Raw genomic sequence first — 19,837 nt, forward strand, 5'->3', positions numbered from 1 at the left:
AAAAGCGATATCCTCACGCCTTTTTACATCCACCTGATAAAACTTGGTGAATGTATGTACTGAAGACCAAGTTGCAGCCTTACAAATGTGAGCCATAGAGGCCTGGTGATGCACTGCCCAAGAAGCACTAACCGCCCTGGTAGAGTGCGCTTTGACTTGAAAAGGTGGAACCTTACCCCTTAAATCATAACTCTGAATTATAACTTGCCGAATCCACTTAGCGACAGTGGATTTCGATGCTGCCTGTCCTTTCTTAGGACCCTCTGGCAGTACAAACAAGACATCAGTCTTCCGGATCTGAGCATTCCTCTTTAAATAGACCTTGACTGCTCTCACCACATCAAGACTAAGTAGTGACTGCTCTTCCCTGGAACATGGTTTTGGAGAAAATGATGGCAGGACAATATCTTGGTTCAGGCGAAAACCTGAGACCACTTTTGGCAGAAAACCTGGATGAGGGCACAACACCACCCTCCCCTCCTGAATAATGAAGTATGGATCTTTACAAGAAAGAGCAGCCAATTCCAAAACCCTCCGTGCTGAGGATATAGCAACCAAGAACACTAACTTCCTTGTCAGAAGGACTAAGGGAATATGTTGTATTGGTTCAAATGGCTGTTTTTGTAACACTGACAAAACTAAGTTCAATTCCCAAAGGTTCAAATGTGATCTAACTGGCAGATTAAGCCGCATCACCCCTAGCATATGACCCTGGACTAAAGAATGTGAAGCAAGCGGTCTTTGAAATAAGACCGATAAAGCTGAGACTTGGCCCTTAACAGTACTCAAGGCCAACTTCATCTCTACCCCTAATTGTAGAAAGGCAAGAATTCTGCCTATGATATACCTCCTGAGGGTGCCAACCCTTGGACTCACACCAGGAAACATAAGCCCTGCAGACTATAATATATAGTTCTGGAGGCTGGCTTCCTTGCATTAATCAAGGTAGGGATAATGGACCCGGAAAGCCCATTTTTTTTCAAAATGTGGGTTTCAATAGCCTAGCCGTTAAATTTAGAATTCCTAAGGTAGGATGGAATATCGGCCCTTTTGAAAGTAGACCATGGATCCTCCACCACCTTATTTACAATTTCTACATACCAGGACCTTCTGGGCCATTCTGGGTCTACCAGAATTACCAGCTTTTTTTCCAGCTTGATCCTGCAAAGAAGTCCTGGCAGCAACTGAATAGGGGGGAATGCATAAATCAGTGAGAACTGATCCCACAGGGTCACCAACACATCTGTTCCATATGCGAGTGGATCCCTTGTTCTGGACACAAAGTTGACCAACTTCATGTTGAATCTGGACGCCAGAAGATCTACGTCCAGAGTCCCCTATCTTTGGCAAAGGAAGGGACCATTCCCCCAGGAATAACTGCTGGCAACTCAAGTAGTCTGCCTGCCAATTCTCTACTCCCAGAATGAAGACTGCTGATAGGCACAGAACATTCCTTTCTGCCCAAGTTAGAATATGATTCAAAAGAAATAAAACCACGCTGAGACCCAAAAAAAATTTTTCTTATCAAATAAGAAAAAAAAGTTTTTTAAATGAATAAATATAAAATCAATCTAAAAAACAAATACAAATAAAGAATAATTGAAAGAATTAACAAATGAATGTTCAGATAATATAAGGCTGCTGCTCCACTGTGGGATACACACACATGAAAATAGAAAAAAAAATAGGAGAAAAGAGCTGCGCCAAACAAAAAACTACACCAATAAAAAACAAATCAATAAACCAATACTATAAGCAAAAGTCCATGAAGAGTTTGTGTTATTAAAGAAAAAAGCCGATCACACCACAGTGATTCCACACTTCCTTATCACTACTGTGCCCAGCCACTGACAAATAAATGCGCTTACCAGACGGTAAAGCGCAAGGAGCGTTTATGATCTCAAGCTACTGGCGGCTCCTCGCCTCCACCGAACACTTTGCCAATCAGGAACAAACGATCCATGTATTGAGGATTCTTATGACGCTCCACATTTTCATTAGTACCCAATATACACGTTCAGAATATAGAAAGAAAGAAGCTTCCCATAGTGTAAAAAACTTCAGTACTCGTTTAATTATAATATAAATACACTTACATAAAACCAAGAATGAATAAAAAACAAGCCGGCCGGCAAAACGAGAGCCCGTCCTCCTCTCGTAACACGTGGTGATGTCACAGCGTGCCCTCCCATACGTGTTTCGTCATATGTGACATTTTCAATATGGTTCACCTCTCTCTGGGCTGTAAGACTCTTGGTGCCCCCTTGGTGATTGATATAGGCCACAGCTGTGGCATTGTCGGATTGGATCCTGACAGGACAATCCCACAACCTGAAAGTCCAGACCTTCAGAGCCAGATGCACTGCCCGAATCTCTAGGATGTTGATGGGCAAGGTTCTTTGGGTTCTTGACCACTGCCCCTGGACAGTTGTCTTTTCTAGCACTGCTTCCCAGCCTGAAAGGCTGGCATCTGTCATAACTGGTCTGAAGGATTTTCCTTTCAGCAGATTCTGGGTTAGTAACCACCAACTGAGGCTTTGGGACACCCTTGGGAACAGCCGCATTGTCAAGTCAGCTTAAATAGTTTTGTTCCAAGAAGACAGGATACTGTTTTGCAACAGTCTTGAATGAAACTGAGCATAGGGAACTGCTTTGAATGAAGCCACCATCTTTCCTAACAACCTCATGCAAAGGCAAATGGAGGGATCTCCTTTTGACCTGACCATTCACACCCGCTCTCTTATGGTGTTGATCTTTGCCTGAGGCAAGAACACCTTTTTCTGGGCTATGTCTATGATCAGACCCAAGTACTTCAGCCTTTTCAGTGGTTTTAAGGAAGACTTCTCTAGGTTGGGAATCCAACCCAGACTTTTTAGGTAATTGGTTGTAATGCACACGCTTTGCTCCAAACGAGCCACCGACTGATCTATTAGCAATAGATTGTCTAGGTACGCCAAAACTGTTATGCCCTGTGCCCTTAACCTGGCTAGAGTTGGGGCCAGGACTTTTGTAAACACCCAGGATAGAGAACTGAGAATCTCTTTGGAGGCAGAAAATGCTTATCCGGGTGATCCCATTCAGCATAAAACAGAATTTTTAAAACAGCTTACCTTTTCTTAGATGTACATCAGGGGACACAGAGCCATAATAGTTACTATGTGGGTTATATGGACCACTAATAGGTGATGGACACTGACACGCCCCTAAGGCAAGATGTGTACTCCCCTATGTAACCACTCCCACTACTGGAAGTCCTCAGTTTTGTAGCCAAGCAATACAAGTGTATACCAAGAAGGGGGGTGTCCTCTGTGTCCCCTGATGTACATCAAAGAAAAGGATTTTACAGGTAAGCTGTTTTAAAAATCCTGTTTTATTTTCTTACATCAGGGGACACAGAGCCATAGTAGTTACTATGTGGGATGTCCCATAACAATGGCAACTGAAGGGGAGGGAAACACAATAAAAAACAGGAGGCCAGAGGACTCATAATGCAGCCTGCAGTATACTGCCCCCTTATGAGGCAATACCCTCATGACCTTTAATATTGATTTGATAAAATCTGATAAACCTATGAACCGAAGACCAGGTCGCGGCCTTACAGATCTGAGCCATAGAGGCCTGATGATGCACCACCCAATAGGCACTTATCGCCCTGGATGAGTATGCTCTAACATGAGAAGGAAGAATTTTCTTCTTTAAGCTGAAGCTTGCACAATCACTTGACGAATCCATTTGGAAAATAGTGTTTTTTTACGCTGCCTGTCCACATTTTGGACCCTCTGGCAGTACAAACAAAACATGTGTTTTGTGAACCTGAGCGGTTGCTTTTAAATGGACTCTGATCGCTCTTACTACATCAAGGGAACGTAGTGCCTTCTCTTCCCTGGATTGAGGCTCTGGGGAGAAAGAAGCAAGAATAATATCTTGGTTTAAATGAAAAAAAAAAACTGTTACAACTTTTGGTAGGAATTCAGGATAAGGACAAAAAAAACACCTCATCCTTATGCATGATCAAATATGGCTCTTTACAAGACAGAGCCACTAGTTCCGATACTCTTCTAGCAGAAGAAATTGCAACCAGAAAGATTATCTTTCTTGTCAAGGAAATGTCTTGTAAAGGTTCAAGCGGTTGATTCAGCAAAGCCGATAAGACCAAATTTAAATCCCAAGGATTTAGAGGTGCCTTGATAGGGGGAATAATCCGTGTTACCCCCTGAATAAGCTATGCACCAAGATTGGGAAGCAAGAGGCCAATGAAAACACTGACAAGGCCGGGATCTGGCTTTTGATAGAAGTCAAGGCCAGCTTAATTTCAGATCCCATATGCAGGAAATCAGGGATCCTGCCTAGGACATACTTCCTGGGATGTCAACCCCTGGATCCACACCAAGAAACATATGCCTTCCAGACTCTATAGTAAGTGATTCTGGAAGCTGGATTCCTGGCATTAATCAACGTAGACACTACTGAAGGAGATCACCCACAATCTTTTATAGAGTGGGATTCAACAGTCAAACCTGTTAAATTTTTCATCCGTAAAGTAGGATGAAATACCGGACCTTGTGTGAGAAGGCCTGGCTATAATGGCAGAGTCTGAAGGACTCCTACTGCCATCTTTATGATATCGGTAGATCAAGATCTTCTGGGACACACTGGGGCTGCCAGAATCACCTGCTTTCGTTCCTGCATAATCTTGCAGAGAAGGCACGGAGCTAGCAGAACTGGAGGAAATGCTTAGATCAGTGAAAACTGATCCCATGGGAAGACTAATGCGCCTGCTAGCTGATCCCCTGTTCTCGACACAAAGTTGTCAACTTTGTTGATGAATCTGGATGCAAATAGGTCCATGTCCGGAATACCCCATCTCTGACATTTCCTTAGGGAGATGTCGGGGTGAAGAGATCATTCTCCCGGAAATAATTGTTGGGGACTCAAGTAGTACGCCTGACAATTCTCCATTCCTCAAATGAAAATTGCCGATAGGCAAGGAATGTTGTGTTCTGCCCAAGCTAGAACATTATTCACCTCTTTTCGTGCCCCCCTGGGGATTGATGTAAGCCACCGCCGTGGCCTTGTCAGACTGAATCCTGACAGGACAGAACCGTAGTCTGACCGTCCCAGATTCTAGGGCCAGAAGTACTGCACAAGTCTTCCAAAAAAGTTGATAGGCAAGGTCCTCTAATCTGGACCATCTCCTCTGGACAGAATCTTCTTCCAGGGCTACTCCCCTGCCGAGAAGGCTTGCATCTGTTGTTAACACCTTCCAGGATAAAGATTTTCCCTTTTGCTGGATAACAACTACCAATTTAGGCTCTGACTTAAGTTGGGAGCCAAGCGTATTGGAAACAAACAAGGCCTGAATCTTTTCCAGACCGACAGGATTTTGAAGCAATTTTTGAGTAAAAAAACTGCGCGTAAGGGATGGCCTTGAATGAGGCCACCATTTCCTCAAAAAATCTCCTGCACAGCTGAATTGAGGACTTTTCCTTTGTTTTGATAAGTTGAATTAGTCCTACAATGGAACTGATTCTTGTTTGGGGTAAGAATACCTTCTTCTGTATGGTATCTATAAACAGCCCCCAAGTACTGTAATCTCCTTGATGGTTTTAAGGAGAATCTTCCTAGGTTGAGTATCCAACCCAGAGATTTCAGGTAGTTACAGCTGTGATCAGACTCTGGTTTTAGACCCAAGGCTGAATGATCTATTAAAAGCAGATCTTCTAAATAGGCTAGGACCGTTATGCCTTGAGCCCTTAATCTAGCTAAAGGAGGTGCCAGAATCTTTCAGAACACTCGTGGTGCAGTGGCTAAACCTAGTGGCAGGGCCACAACTGAAAAGATAATTTTATATTTCAAAACAAATTTCTGGTGAGTGGGAAAATTTGGCACATGAAAATATGCATTTTTGATATTGATTAAAGCCAAAAATCTCCCCTCCTTGCAGGATGGACACAACCGGTCGGATTATTAAAGGATCGGATGTTTAAGTGCTGTTTCAGATCTTCTAGATCTAGAATGGGTCTTACCTCTCTGTTTGGTTCTGGAACCTTAAAAGGTTTGAGCCAAACCCCCTGTTCCACTAAGGGAACCTCTGATATCACTGACTGGGATAACAGCTGATCCAGAGGTCAGAAAGAGAGACATCTTTTTCTCTGGATCCTTGGGAGATGGAAACTCTCGGAATTCTAGCCGTAACCTAGAGAAAAAAAATTGCAGAAATCCATCTGTCTTGACATTGTTCCTGACAGATCTTGAGAATCGCAGGACCTTTCCCCTCACCCGAACGAGTGGGGGTGCCCCTTCATGAGAAGGCTGTAGCATTCTGCTTTGTGGGCTTTCTGCCCCAAGATCTCTTCTGACCCTGGTGCTGCCCTTGGGGACTTTCCCTTGAACCTGATGGTTGAGGCCGTCGAGACTGCCTAGCGACAGATGCCCCTGGCGTAGAGGCAGCACGATAAAAGGTTAGATGTTTGAACCTCTGCTTTACTGGTAAAAGAGAGCTTTCCCCATTAGAGGTCATTTGGATATACTTATCCAGATCGTCTCTAAATAGCCATACGCCATGAAGGGGAAACAAACTGGCTAAGAGCTTTTTACACGGTGCTTCGGCTGATCAATATTTCAGCCACAGAACTCTGTGAGAATGCACTAGCATAAGGCTTAAATGATAGAGTCTTTCATAGCATCTACTGTGAGATATAGTGCGTCAGATACACCAGCCCATTGCCGGGCCTGCTGATCAGGCAGAATTTCAGGTATCTCCACAAACTGTTCCTTAATGGACTGAGATACACCAATTGCAGCAAGAACCGGCTGCGCTACTGAACTTGCAAAACACATATTGTCTTTAAAAAGAAGTTCCAACTTTTTATTTGTTGAATCCTTTAACATCAGTGCATTATCCACTGGACATGTGAGACTGCTCACGGGGGTGATTGCAGCATCGATTGCTGGAACCCCCCATTTTCGTCATAGAAATCCTCTTTCATAGATAAAGTGTGGAGAATTTATTGGGAGGATAATATTGTTTATCCAGATGTTCCCATTCAGAATATATAAGCTTTTTTTAGCCATGCATGAATAGGAAAAAAAAATACAGATGGGGGAGGTTTTCATGAACCCAATTAGAGGTAGGTACCTCAAGAGCCTGTGCTGCAGGCAGCAAAAAAGGTTGAGTAAGGGAGTACACAAGCAACCTGTCTTGTGATGCTACTCCTTCCATATTAGGATCCTCCAAAGAGGATAAATATCTTCCAAATATTTAGGAAGATCTACCTGATCCCCAGCCTCTTGCACCTCAACAAGAGGGTCCTGAGGACTAGATGGGAATCTGCTATGTTTAGTCGCACCATGGAGCGACATCATAGCATTAATCTTCTTTCCAATTTACAAATGGTAGAAGAAAAAATACCTTTTGTATGACATATACAGGAACTGAAGTGTTTTATGCAACAACAGTTTCCCCTGACGGCTCAATGTGGCTAGCCGTCTCAGAGGAGGATGACTTTCTTTTGGAAATGGATTCAGTTTATAGTGAAAAAAACATTGACCCTTTTAGAGAAGTTCCTGGTCCCATTACCACTCATAGCCTGAAGCATAAAGAAGAGGCACTATGCAAAAGAATGTACATTGCTAGGCTATAGTTCAGTGCCATTAGCTGCTATTAATCCTAGCCTGGTAAACTATAATGTGTCAAAGGGAAAAAGCCTGTGTTCACTAACCTGAACAAGCCATCCTCCCGCTCTGTCCCACTGCAGCCAGCAACAGCTTTCACATACACAGTGCTAAAATCAGCTTCCTCCATGTGTGGCCAGTGTCTGACGGCGTTAGGCACGCCCCCGCAAATTACGAGCCCCCCCTTTCCTTTCAAAGGAAGGTACTTTCCCACGCGAGCGGCGTCCTGTGGACATGCAGGCATGGCAGGGGAGGGGTGATAAATCCTCCGCTGAGCAGCCACGGTCTGTCTCTTTTTTTTTTTTTTTTTTTAAGTAAACTAGTTAGGCATCTCATCCCTTGAAAAAAACTATTTTGGGGCAGAGGAAGAGAAGCAGAACCCCCCTTCTTACCAGAGGATCTGTTGCAGCTGGAGGAGAGGAGAATGAAGGCTTCTGTGCTGTTTCCAGCGTCAGGACGGAGAGTGCTCAATACAGCCCCCAGTGGTGACACATAGGCATGACAACATTATACATAGAAGGAGAAATTCCTGGGAAAATCTCCCTTACCTTATCCTTGCAGCAGGGTTTTATCAGAGATAAAGACCCAATCTTCACCCTTCACGGTGGGCTCCGAGACCTTTTAGGAAACCTTCAGGAACCAGGGAACCTCAGGTTACCGACAAATCTGGACCTGCGACAGCACCCTGCCAGTAAAAGCTTTATGGCCTTACTACCAAAAAGTACTGAATCCCAGGGCCCAGCTCTCTAAAGAGAAGCGTTCGCAAGCAAAACCTTGTTTCTTCGGACATGAGGCACGGGTACCATTCATTTAGCCCATGAAAAGACATCAGAACGAATCCAGTCAGTATGGCTAGCCCCAGCAAGGATTGTTTCCACTGGAGCTCAGCATAGCGCAAAAAAACTGAGGATTCCTAGTAGTGGGAGGGGTTATATAGGGAGTACACATCTTTCCTTAGGTGATAGACAGTGGCACGCCCCTATCAGTGGTCCATATAACCCACACAGTAACTACTATGGCTCTGTGTCCCCTGATGTAAGAAAAGAAATAAGGTTTTCTAGTAATGCATGGACAGGAAACGCATGCAAAGGCTGTGAAGGTTTTATGGAACCCAAGGAAGAAACTTAACTTTTAGCAGACTCCGGTTAGGGGTAGCATGACAGTGGAACGAATCATCTCTGTAAGATTTTACGAGAAATTTCTCAAATTGCAAGGCTGAAAAGGGTTAACCTACCGTTGTTTCAGTCCAGATAAAAATCAATGATCACCACCATTACTAGTAAAAAAATATATATAATAAAAATGTATTTATATATATATATATATATATATATATATATATATATATATATATATAAATAAATATATATATATATATATATATATATATATATATATAAATGATATTAATATAATATATATATTTATATTTATAGCCCCTATTTTGTAGACGCTATAACTTTTGTGCAAACCAATCAATATACGATTATTGTGGCTTTTTTTTTTTAACCACTTAAGGACCGAGCCTCTTTCTGAGATTTGGTGTTTACAAGTTAAAAACATTTTTGCTAGAACATTACTTAGAAACCCAAAACATTATATCTATCTATCTATATATTTTTTCTAACACCCTAGAGAATAAAATGGCGGCCGTTGCAATACTTTCTGTCACACCATATTTGCGCAGAGGTCTTACAAGCACGCTTTTGGGGGGGGGATTCACTTTTTTGCATTAAAAAATAAGTCAACAGTAAAGTTAGCCCAAATTGTTTTTATATTATGAAAGATAATGTTATGCCAAGTAAATTGATACCCACCATGTGACGCTTCAAAATTGCGCCCGCTCGTGGAATGGCGACAAACAGAGAAGATCTAGAATTATTGCTCTTGCTCTAACAATCACGGTGATACCTCACATGTTTGGTTTGAACACTGTTTTCATATCTCATATCGCGCTACTTACTTATGCGTTCACTTCTGCATGCAAGCTCGGCGGACGGGGCGCGTTAAATTATTTTTTATACTGTTCTTTTAAAAAAAAAAAATTGTGTCGTTCGCAAGCAAAACCTTGTTTCTTCGGACATGAGGCACGGGTACCATTCATTTAGCCCATGAAAAGACATCAGAACGAATCCAGTCAGTATGGCTAGCCCCAGCAAGGATTGTTTCCACTGGAGCTCAGCATAGCGCAAAAAAACTGAGGATTCCTAGTAGTGGGAGGGGTTATAAAGGGAGTACACATCTTTCCTTAGGTGATAGACAGTGGCACGCCCCTATCATTGGTCCATATAACCCACACAGTAACTACTATGGCTCTGTGTCCCCTGATGTAAGAAAAGAAATAAGGTTTTCTAGTAATGCATGGACAGGAAACGCATGCAAAGGCTGTGAAGGTTTTATGGAACCCAAGGAAGAAACTTAACTTTTAGCAGACTCCGGTTAGGGGTAGCATGACAGTGGAACGAATCATCTCTAAGATTTTACGAGAAATTTCTCAAATTGCAAGGCTGAAAAGGGTTAACCTACCGTTGTTTCCTCCGCAGAGGAGTACTCTGTTAGTTTTTCCTCCTGATTGCCTGAGGGTAACACCTCATCCTGTACCCACTGTTCCCCTTGCAAAGGGTCTAAGGTGGGGGAGGGGGATCTAACACGCTTCATATCCATTTGGATGGAGGATGTGATTAAAGCGGCTAATCTTCCTTCTAGGCCCTGCAGGGCGGAGGAAAATGCATCTTCAGTCAGGTATACAGGGATGTGAGAAGCAGCTGCACCACCAATTTGTTCCAATGACTCACCCTGGCTTGCCCCAAGTGGTATTTCAGGTGAGGATGACAGTGGTGAGGCATGGCCCCCAGCACCTGGAGGTGGAATCTTTGGTACCTTTTGTGAGGGTTTTGTGGTGTCTTTTTCTTGGCAGACACAGTCCTAAGCACAAAAAGCAGAGGCACTATTTAAATGCACTAATCGCTGAACAATAGTCTGACAGTTTAATGCCGCTATAGAAGTTCAGTCTAGTGTTGGGAAAAAATGTCCTTCCATATTAGAAATGCCCGTTTTGCACTCTTACATTCCCCACTGCTCCTGAGTCCCAAGTGTAGCCAGCTTGCTTTCTCCTTGCTACACAGCCGAGGAGGGACAGCTCCAAGTAAATCTCCTCTCTGCACTTGTGCCGTGAGTCCTCGTGGCTGTTTTGTCCCACACATGGCGCCGTGCCTAGGCCCCATACCCCCCTTTCGTTTGAATTTTCAAAGCGTTCCCATGTGCGCAGGGGCAGCCTTGGGGTCCCGCAGACCCAACACGAGGGGGGGGGGGAGGCAGAGCCTAAAGACATCTGGCAGGAGAGTAAAACTTCTGGAGCCGAAAAGCGGGACCTCCACCCCCCAGGAGCCACAACAATTGTTGATCTCTAACCCCTCATGGTCCCTAAAGGAGAGAAAAATGCAGGATGGCAGATCTCTTGCCTGCAAGAGGAATCCCCACTGCTGCCACACACAGACTGACACTGAGCTGGAGTGAAGACAACAGATTAAGGTATGTGCATATACTCCCTCTAGTGGAGAATTAAGGCATGGCAATGTTTTTTTCCCTAAGTAAGGCCTCTTTCACACGGGGCGGATCAGTAAAGATCCGCCCCGTGATGATCCGCTCGCTCAGCGGGGATCGCTCCGTTGTCCCCGCTGAGCCGGCTGCGGACAGGGCGGTCTCCGCACACTGTGCGGGGACCGCCCTGTCAGCTCTCCGCTCTCCTCTATGGGGATCGGACGAGCACGGACCTTGTGTCCGTGTTCATCCGATCCGCTCTGCAGACGGACAGAAAAATAGGATTTTCCTCCGTCTGCAGAATCGGACATTTGCGGAGGCGGACAATAGCGGGTGTCTGCGGATGCTCATCCGCAGACACCCGCTATCCCATAGGGATGAATGTATGGCCCGTATTTCATCCGCAAACGGATGGATGAAATACGGACATACCATCCGCATGTGTGAAAGGGGCCTAAGAAAAAAATATAGGTGGACTTTTTCAGATCTTAATCTTCTTCCCTTACCTTATCCTTGCCGCAGGATACTGCTGTAATAGACAGATCCAATCTTCACCCATCAGGATGGGCTGCGTTAGCAAATCTTCAAGGACCGGGTCCCTTTTTATCAAGTTTCCACTCCCTTGGACCTGTATTAGCACCCCACCAGGAAAAACTTTAACTGTAAGCATGACCAAAGCCCTGGATCCCGGGGTCCAGCCCTACAAAGAGAGACGTTACAGGCAAAACCTAGTTCTTCGTATACGAAGCCCAGGTACCATCCACTTTGGCCTCAGTGGCACTTTAGATGGATCCGGTCTCGTGGAGGCTATTTAAATCCAGCAAGGATCCCACCTGGAGCTTCTCAGAGCACATCTTCACTCGTGACCAACACCTTAGACACTGGCGAAAAAACAAAGGTACTCCTGGTAGGAGGGGTTCTATAGGGAGTGAACTTCCTGTATTGAGTATGCCAGTGTCCAGCACCTGAAGGTGGCTATAACTCATATAGTTAATACCATGGCTCTGTGTTCCGTTATGTACGATAAAGAAAAATACCCCCCTGAACATTGCACTTCCTGTATACCCTCTCTAAATAGACCACGATAACTAGGGCTGCTCCGCTCTGATCACGTGATTAAAGCACCTCCCTCCGTCATACACTGTCCCCTCTGCTCTCCTGTCTCCCCCTCCTTCCTGCCTGTTTTCGGCCCGACCGCCCCCCCCCCCCCCCCCCGCCACTATTGCTTGTAAAATAAAATCAAAAATTTTTCAATGCCAGCCTCTCTATTGGAGGCTGCCATAGGGCAGGTGTCCCAGTAGTAGAGACAATATACTTTTGATAATGTAGATCTCAGAAAGTTATTTGCCATGAGGTGCCATGTTGAACTTACAGTGACCAGTATGAGAGAGTGAGAGCGATAACACCAAATTTAACACACCAGTGCACAAAGCAAGGTCCATATACATATTGATGAGCTAGTTTGGTGGAGGGGCCTGCACAGAGTCCTGACCTCAAACCGATAGAACACCTTTGGGGTAGATTAAAGATCTCACAGTGCACTTTTGGAAGAATGGTCAAACATTCCCACAAACACACTCCTAAACCTTGTGGACAGCCTTTCCAGAAGAGTTGAAACTGTTATAGCTGCAAAGGGTGGGCCAACTCAATATTGAACCCTACGGACTAAGGCTGGGATGCCATTCAATTTCATGTACGTGTAAAGGCAGGCATCCCAATACTTTTGACAATATAGTATGTATATATATATATATATATATATATATATATATATATATATATATATATATATATATATATATATATATATATATATATATAAATATATATAATATACACATACACACACCCCCCCCAAACAGTATATAAGCAACAGCAGATCACTATATGAAGGGGTATAAACAGATCCCCGTTATGACAGGGGAGGAGAGAGCGATCTCTCTCTACTCCCTGTCAGTCCACCCCCCCCCCCCCACAGTTAGAAACACCTCCCTAGGGAACACTTAACCCCTTGATCGCCCCCTAGTGTTAACCCCTTTCCTGCCAATGTAATTTATACAGTGATCAGTGGCTATTTTTAGCTCTGATCATTGTAATAACGTCACTGGTTCCAAAAAAGTGTCCGATCTGTCCGCCACAGTCCAGATAAAAATCAATGATCACCGCCATTACTAGTAAAAAAATATATATAATAAAAATGTATATATATATATATATATATATATATATATATATATATATATATATATATAAATGATATTAATATAATATATATATTTATATTTATAGCCCCTATTTTGTAGACGCTATAACTTTTGTGCAAACCAATCAATATACGATTATTGTGGTTTTTTTTTTTAACCACTTAAGGACCGAGCCTCTTTCTGAGATTTGGTGTTTACAAGTTAAAAACATTTTTGCTAGAACATTACTTAGAAACCCAAAACATTATATCTATCTATCTATATATTTTTTCTAACACCCTAGAGAATAAAATGGCGGTTGTTGCAATACTTTCTGTCACACCATATTTGCGCAGAGGTCTTACAAGCACGCTTTGGGGGGGGGGGGGGGGGGAATTCACTTTTTTGCATTAAAAAATAAGTCAACAGCAAATTGTTTTTATATTATGAAAGATAATGTTATGCCAAGTAAATTGATACCCACCATGTGACGCTTCAAAATTGCGCCCGCTCGTGGAATGGCGACAAACAGAGAAGATCTAGAATTATTGCTCTTGCTCTAACAATCACGGTGATACCTCACATGTTTGGTTTGAACACTGTTTTCATATGCGGGCGCTACTTACTTATGCGTTCACTTCTGCATGCAAACTCGGCGGACGGGGCGCGTTAAATTATTTTTTATACTGTTCTTTTAAAAAAAAAAATTGTGTCACTTTTATTCCTATTACAAAGAATGTAAACATTCCTTGTAATAGAAAAAAAGCATGACAGGACCTCTTAAAGCGGAGGTCCACCCTAAAATGGACCTCCGCTCATCTGATCCCTCCCCCCCTCCGGCGCCACAATCGGCACCTTTCAGGGGGGAGGGGGGTGCAGTTACCTGGATAATCCAGGTAACTGCACCCACTTCCGGGCTAGCTGTCTGCGGAACGAGCGTAGGTTACGCCCCCGTTCCGCAATGCCCCGCCCCCTTCAGCAAGTGCCCCGCTGCCTGCTGGGAAACACACAGCTCCCAGAGGCAGCGGGGACCGTCCGGATTGCGCCGCGCGGCTCGCGCATGCGCAGTAGGGAACCGGGAAATGAAGCCGAAAGGCTCCATTTCCTGATTCCCATACCCAAGATGGCGGCGGGACCCGGCAGCCGAGCGAGCGATCGGCTTCGGGTGCCGACATCGCGGGCGCGCTGGACAGGTAAGTGTCACTATTTAAAAGTCAGCAGCTGCAGTATTTGTAGCTGCTGGCTTTTAAAAAAAAAAAAAAAAAAACGCGGAGTCCCGGTGGACTCCCGCTTTAAATATGAGATCTGGGGTCAAAAAGACCTCAGATCTCATATTTACACTAAAATGCAACAAAAAATAAATAAAAATAAAATATTGAGGAGCGGTATACACCACTCGAAAGATGCTGCTTGCAGGACTTTTTTTAACGTCCTGCCAGCACATCACCTCAGTGTGAAAGCACTCGAAGCTTCCACAGAGACTGCAGGGGAGCCGTTTTGCAGGCACTTTACAGGCGCTATTTTAAAGTGCCTGAAAAACGCCACAGTGGGAAAGGTGTCTAACTGTTAGATTTTATGAGATGAAGGGGAAAAAATAAATAATCGGCCTAACATATCGGCCCAAAAAAATCGGCATCATATAACGGCCATCGGCCGTGGCGATTTCTAAATATCGGTATCGGCCAGAGAAAAACCCATATCGGTCGACCTCAAGCTATAACAACAATATCCCTCTTCAAAGTGCCAACGTATATCGTCATGAGCCAGTCCGGAAGTGGTTAACCAAAAACATGTAGAAGAATACATATTGGCCTAAACTGATAGACATTTTTTATTTATTTTTTGTATATATATATATATATTATAGCAAAAAGTAAAAAAAAAAAAAAAAAATTGTTTCAAAATTGTCAGTCTTTTTATGTTTTTAGCGCAAAAAATAAAAAACCGCAGAGGTAATCAAATACCACCAAAAGAAAGCTCTATTTGTGGGGAAAAAAGGACATAAATTTTGTTTGGGTACAGCATCATATGACCGTGCAACTAACCGTTAAGGTGACGCAGTGTTGTATCGCAAAAAATGGCCTATAAATATTATTAGATGTTCTTGTATTTTGTATTTGTAATTTGTTTTCGGTATTTCTAATTTCAGTATGTACTGGCTATTTTAGATTTTTTATTTTTTTTTACATCAAATTTCTGTGAAAGGATTATTTTACAAAAAAGGTAAATACCCTGTTTGTCAGCTATTGTCAAAAATAAATATATCTTGATTAGAGTTGGGCAAACAGTTCAGGTCGAGCAAAAGATCAGCCCAAGCATCACCTTGGCCTTTTGGCGAACACCCCAATTTACAGGCCATTCGGCGGACGTTCGCCCTGCTGAACGCCATGCAATGCACTGCACAGTGCATTCTAAGCCCGAATTGGTCAAAGCTTTGCCCAATCAGGGTGCAGTGAATAGCTGGTTGTTAAGGAGTTGTCCTTAACCAACCGATGAGTCATTAGCTGTCAATGGGCTTCCCCGCTTTCAGCTGAATAAAAAAAACAAAAAAAACATTGACGGCAATAAAAAAGTGAAAAAAAACCCTGTCATGGGGTTTCCCCCCAATCCATACCGAGCCCTTTGGGTCTGGTGTAGATTTTAAGGGGAACGCCACACCCAAAAAAATTGCGTGCCCCCCCCCAATCCATAACTGACACTTATGCGACAGAGGCAGACTAGGGAAAGGGGGGCGAGCGACCAAAGCACCCACCCCCCATGTTGAGGGCATGTGGCCTGGTATGGTTCAATAAAAAAAAATGGAGTAGGGTTCCCCCCCAAAATCTATGTCAGACCCTTATCCAAGCATGTAGCAACCCCCCTTTCCAGGCTACGTGCTTGGATAATGGTCTGGTATGGATTTTGGGGGGACCCCAGGTCGTATTTTTTTTAAAAACATTTTTATATTGCCGGCAATGTTATTGTATTGCTGGCAAATTAAATGTAATTTATTTTTTCTTTAGAAATGTAATTTTTCCTGCAGCATGTTCTAAACATGCTACAGAACATGCTACAGATGCATCACTTTACAGGCAGACTAAGGGGACACCCCAGGCACTATATTTAAAGGGATTTTTTTAATTTTTATTGTTGCATTTTAATCATTAAAATCACTACTCCTGCAAAAACAATCTTTTTAAAAAAATGTTTTGCATTGATACATGTCCCCCAGGGCAGTGCCCAGACCCTCATACCCTTTTAATGGCCAATTACTTGATGTAAGCCTTCAATATGGGGACTTTAGATTTCTCAAGTTCGGGTCCAATGGGAGGTCATGGGAGGCTGTTGAGGTCATAACTTTTTTTCTGTTCAGGAGTTCTGGTGCGAGCCAAACGGGGGTGTTAACCTTGATTCTATGTGAGTTATATATGTTTTAGGTATGTTTGAAATGGAACCCTAGGCAATTGATACAGCTATGTATTCATAAAGAAACCATTTATTTTTATTTTTTATGTAACTAGTGTGAGATTTGATAACAGGTAATCCCATGTAAAACCACATTCAAGACTGAGGGGAGGAGGGGCAAGACTAAGAAGCCACATGTGCTGCATACAAAAATGCTGACAAGGAACATCCTGATAGATGAATTAAACCGAGGGATGGCCTTATCAGTAATTATCTGTCCAATTAGCAAGCTGTGGGTGGTGGAGATGGGAGCACTGCATCTTTTAAAATGTAAAAGAGAAATTTGTTTTATCCATTTGGATGTGGTATGTATGTTGGGGCTGTGTAAACAAAGGACTGGATGGACATAAATGCTAATCCTTTGGTAGGGGGAACAGTTATCTTATATGAATTTTATTTGTTTGCCTGGAGTTTATAGTAATGCCAACATTGTTTCAAATGCTTACCATTTCCTTCTTTAAAGAGGAGTTCCCCTTAAAAAAAAAAAAAATACTGCAGTTGCTGACTTTTAATAATCGGATACTTACCTGTCCCAGGTTCCAGCGATGTGGGAGAATAAAGCCCCGCTCATCCCCCCCTCCGCTCGGCGGTGCTGGCATTGCAACTGTGGGCACTTGGCTGTGGCTTCACAGCCGGGCACCCACTGCGCATGAGAGAGTGGCGCCGCGATTGGCCACGCAGTCATCTGGGACCTGTCATGTGTCCCAGATGACTGACAGGAGGGAGGGGGCAGAGCTGAGCCTTTCCTGCACCGAGGGGAAGTGACATCAGGAGCCCAGGCACTGAAGGAGGCAGACTACGAGGGACCCCCTAGCAACAAGCATTTAGAGGCGAGTTAAAAAAAATCCAAATGGTTTTGTTTTCTATTTTTTAAGGAATTTCAATAATCTTTTTTTTTTTTTTTTGTGTGTGTGTGTGTGGAACACCACTAAGTTTTCTGTTTCATTTTCATAAATACACAGGTTAGAAAACCATCCAATGCCAAATATGTTTGGTGAAGGTCCCGAGGCTTCCATGTTTGAGCAGCTCTCAAGAGAGGTAAGGCTGTGCTATTTCATATATTTTGCACTGCCTTTCTTTATATACAGCAGAGATGAGCAAATATGTTGCATCCTCTCAGACATCAGGTCTTAGCCCTGGTTCACACTAATGCGAATGTTCAAAGACTATGTGATTTTTCGTGCAGGCAATAGTTTCTTTTTGAGGTGATTTCCAGAGAGAGAGCAAGACTTGCAGCTGTATCCAAACCTACATGAGGTCGCAATGGACACTATCCTTGAACTTGCACTAAAAACCTCCCTCAAATAGCACCGCACAAGTGTGAACCTAGGTTTAAAGGTCCCTTATTAATAATAAAATCCATGACATATTTGGAAATCAAAGAACTATGGTAACAGATTTGAAGATCTCAAATGATTTCCTGCATATATAGCCAGGCAGGGCATCTTTTAGATAAACTGATCGAATAATCAAGCTGGGCCCCACTTAGCAGGAATACTGCAGGCTCTCCAACACAATCCGGCTCAAAGGTTATATAATACTTTGCTTCAATGCTAAGACACCCCACGACAGGGGTGTTGCTAGGCCTACAAAATATCTGGGGCTAGAGCCCATAGCAGCGAACTAAAGAAAGTCATATGCTTAGGCGGGTATACACATCTATATAATATACGTGTGTGTGTGTGTGTGTGTGTGTGTGTATATTATAAATTTATATATGTATATATACACACACACACACGTGAATGCGGATCCCCCCTTACATTAGGGTCCCCAGAGAGCCTCCTCCTTACATTAGGGTCCCCAGAGAGCCTCCTCCTTACATTAGGGTCCCCAGAGATCCTCCCCCTTACATCAGAGTCCCCAGAGAACCTCCTCCTTACATCAGGGTCCCTAGAGAGCCTCCTCCTTACATCAGGGTCCCCAGAGAGCCTCCCCTTAAATCAGGGTCCCCAGAGAGCCTCCTCCTTACATTAGGGCCCCCAGAGAGACTGGTGGACTGCGTGGGGTCTCTGGTGGTGGCTATGTGGTCCAAGCATAAATGAACCATGGGCCCTGAGATCTAAGGGGTTACATTCTTAGATCCCAGAAGTTCATGCTTGGACTTGTAGTCCTTCACTAGTTTGGGAGGGATGTCAGCTCTGAGGACTTAATCTGGGACCTAGCTGTGGTCCTTCACTTTTTGGGGGTCACGTCCAAAACTGAAGGACTACAAGTCCCAGAATTAACCCCTGAGATCTAAGAATGTAACTCCTTAGATCTCATTGGTTCATGCCTGGGCCTTCACTAGTTAAGGGGGGCGGGAGTGTCACATCCTCATCTGAGAGGCTCATACCGGGACCCGTATTCGTTCACTTTTGGGGGGGGGGTTCACATCCCCCAAAAGCGAAGGACCACTGGTCCCAGCATGAACCACTCCTGTTTGTATGGGTCTCTGGCTCTGCAGACTGCACATAATTACACTGACACACACTGTTTAGACTGGCCTGTGCCGGGCTCACCACAGTTCCAGTTCTACAGTGGAGGCCCGGATGTCACTGGTTGCTAGACGCTAGGCGGCTCCAGAAACCAATGATCAGTAAGAGCCTCACTCAGCAGTGAAGGTGGAGATGGAGTCAGCGCAACGGCGGCTCTAATTCTGGTATATCTGCTCTTCTGATTGGCAGCCCAGTCCCACTGCTAGTGTCCCTTCTACAGGCAGGTGTGCACGCGGAGGAAAACACGGCAGATACGCCCCCAAGTTAATCTGCCACTGCTGCTACCGGTAAGAAACTCTGGGCTATGGGCCCAGATTCGGGGCTATAGCTCCAGTAGCCACCCCCTAGTGACGCCACTGCCCCATGATCAGTAACCCAGCAGCTGTGTTATATTACAGCCACTGATGTGCACTGTGAAGGGAGCAGTGCCACCACCAATGTGTTGTAAATGACGCATCACACTGTCATGGAAAGCAGCCTTCAGGATAAGAAAATGTGCTCTCTTAACCACTTGCCGCC

At 44.0% G+C, this 19,837-nt stretch overlaps 1 protein-coding gene across 2 annotated transcripts in view; it reads left to right on the forward strand.

Moving 5' to 3' along the window:
- Window positions 1-19,837, forward strand: part of PM20D1 (peptidase M20 domain containing 1) — a 585,406-nt gene that overhangs the window by 317,159 nt on the left and 248,410 nt on the right. For both annotated transcript variants that reach the window (XM_077481325.1, XM_077481324.1), the window contains one exon: window positions 17,804-17,879. In XM_077481325.1, the coding sequence (XP_077337451.1) occupies window positions 17,804-17,879 (76 nt within the window). The remainder of the gene's footprint in view (window positions 1-17,803; window positions 17,880-19,837) is intronic.

This window comes from Lithobates pipiens, unplaced genomic scaffold (assembly GCF_037356315.1).
Source record: "Lithobates pipiens isolate NorthernLeopardFrog02 unplaced genomic scaffold, aLitPip1_a1.2 Scaffold_16, whole genome shotgun sequence".
Taxonomy (NCBI): Eukaryota; Metazoa; Chordata; class Amphibia; order Anura; family Ranidae; genus Lithobates; species Lithobates pipiens.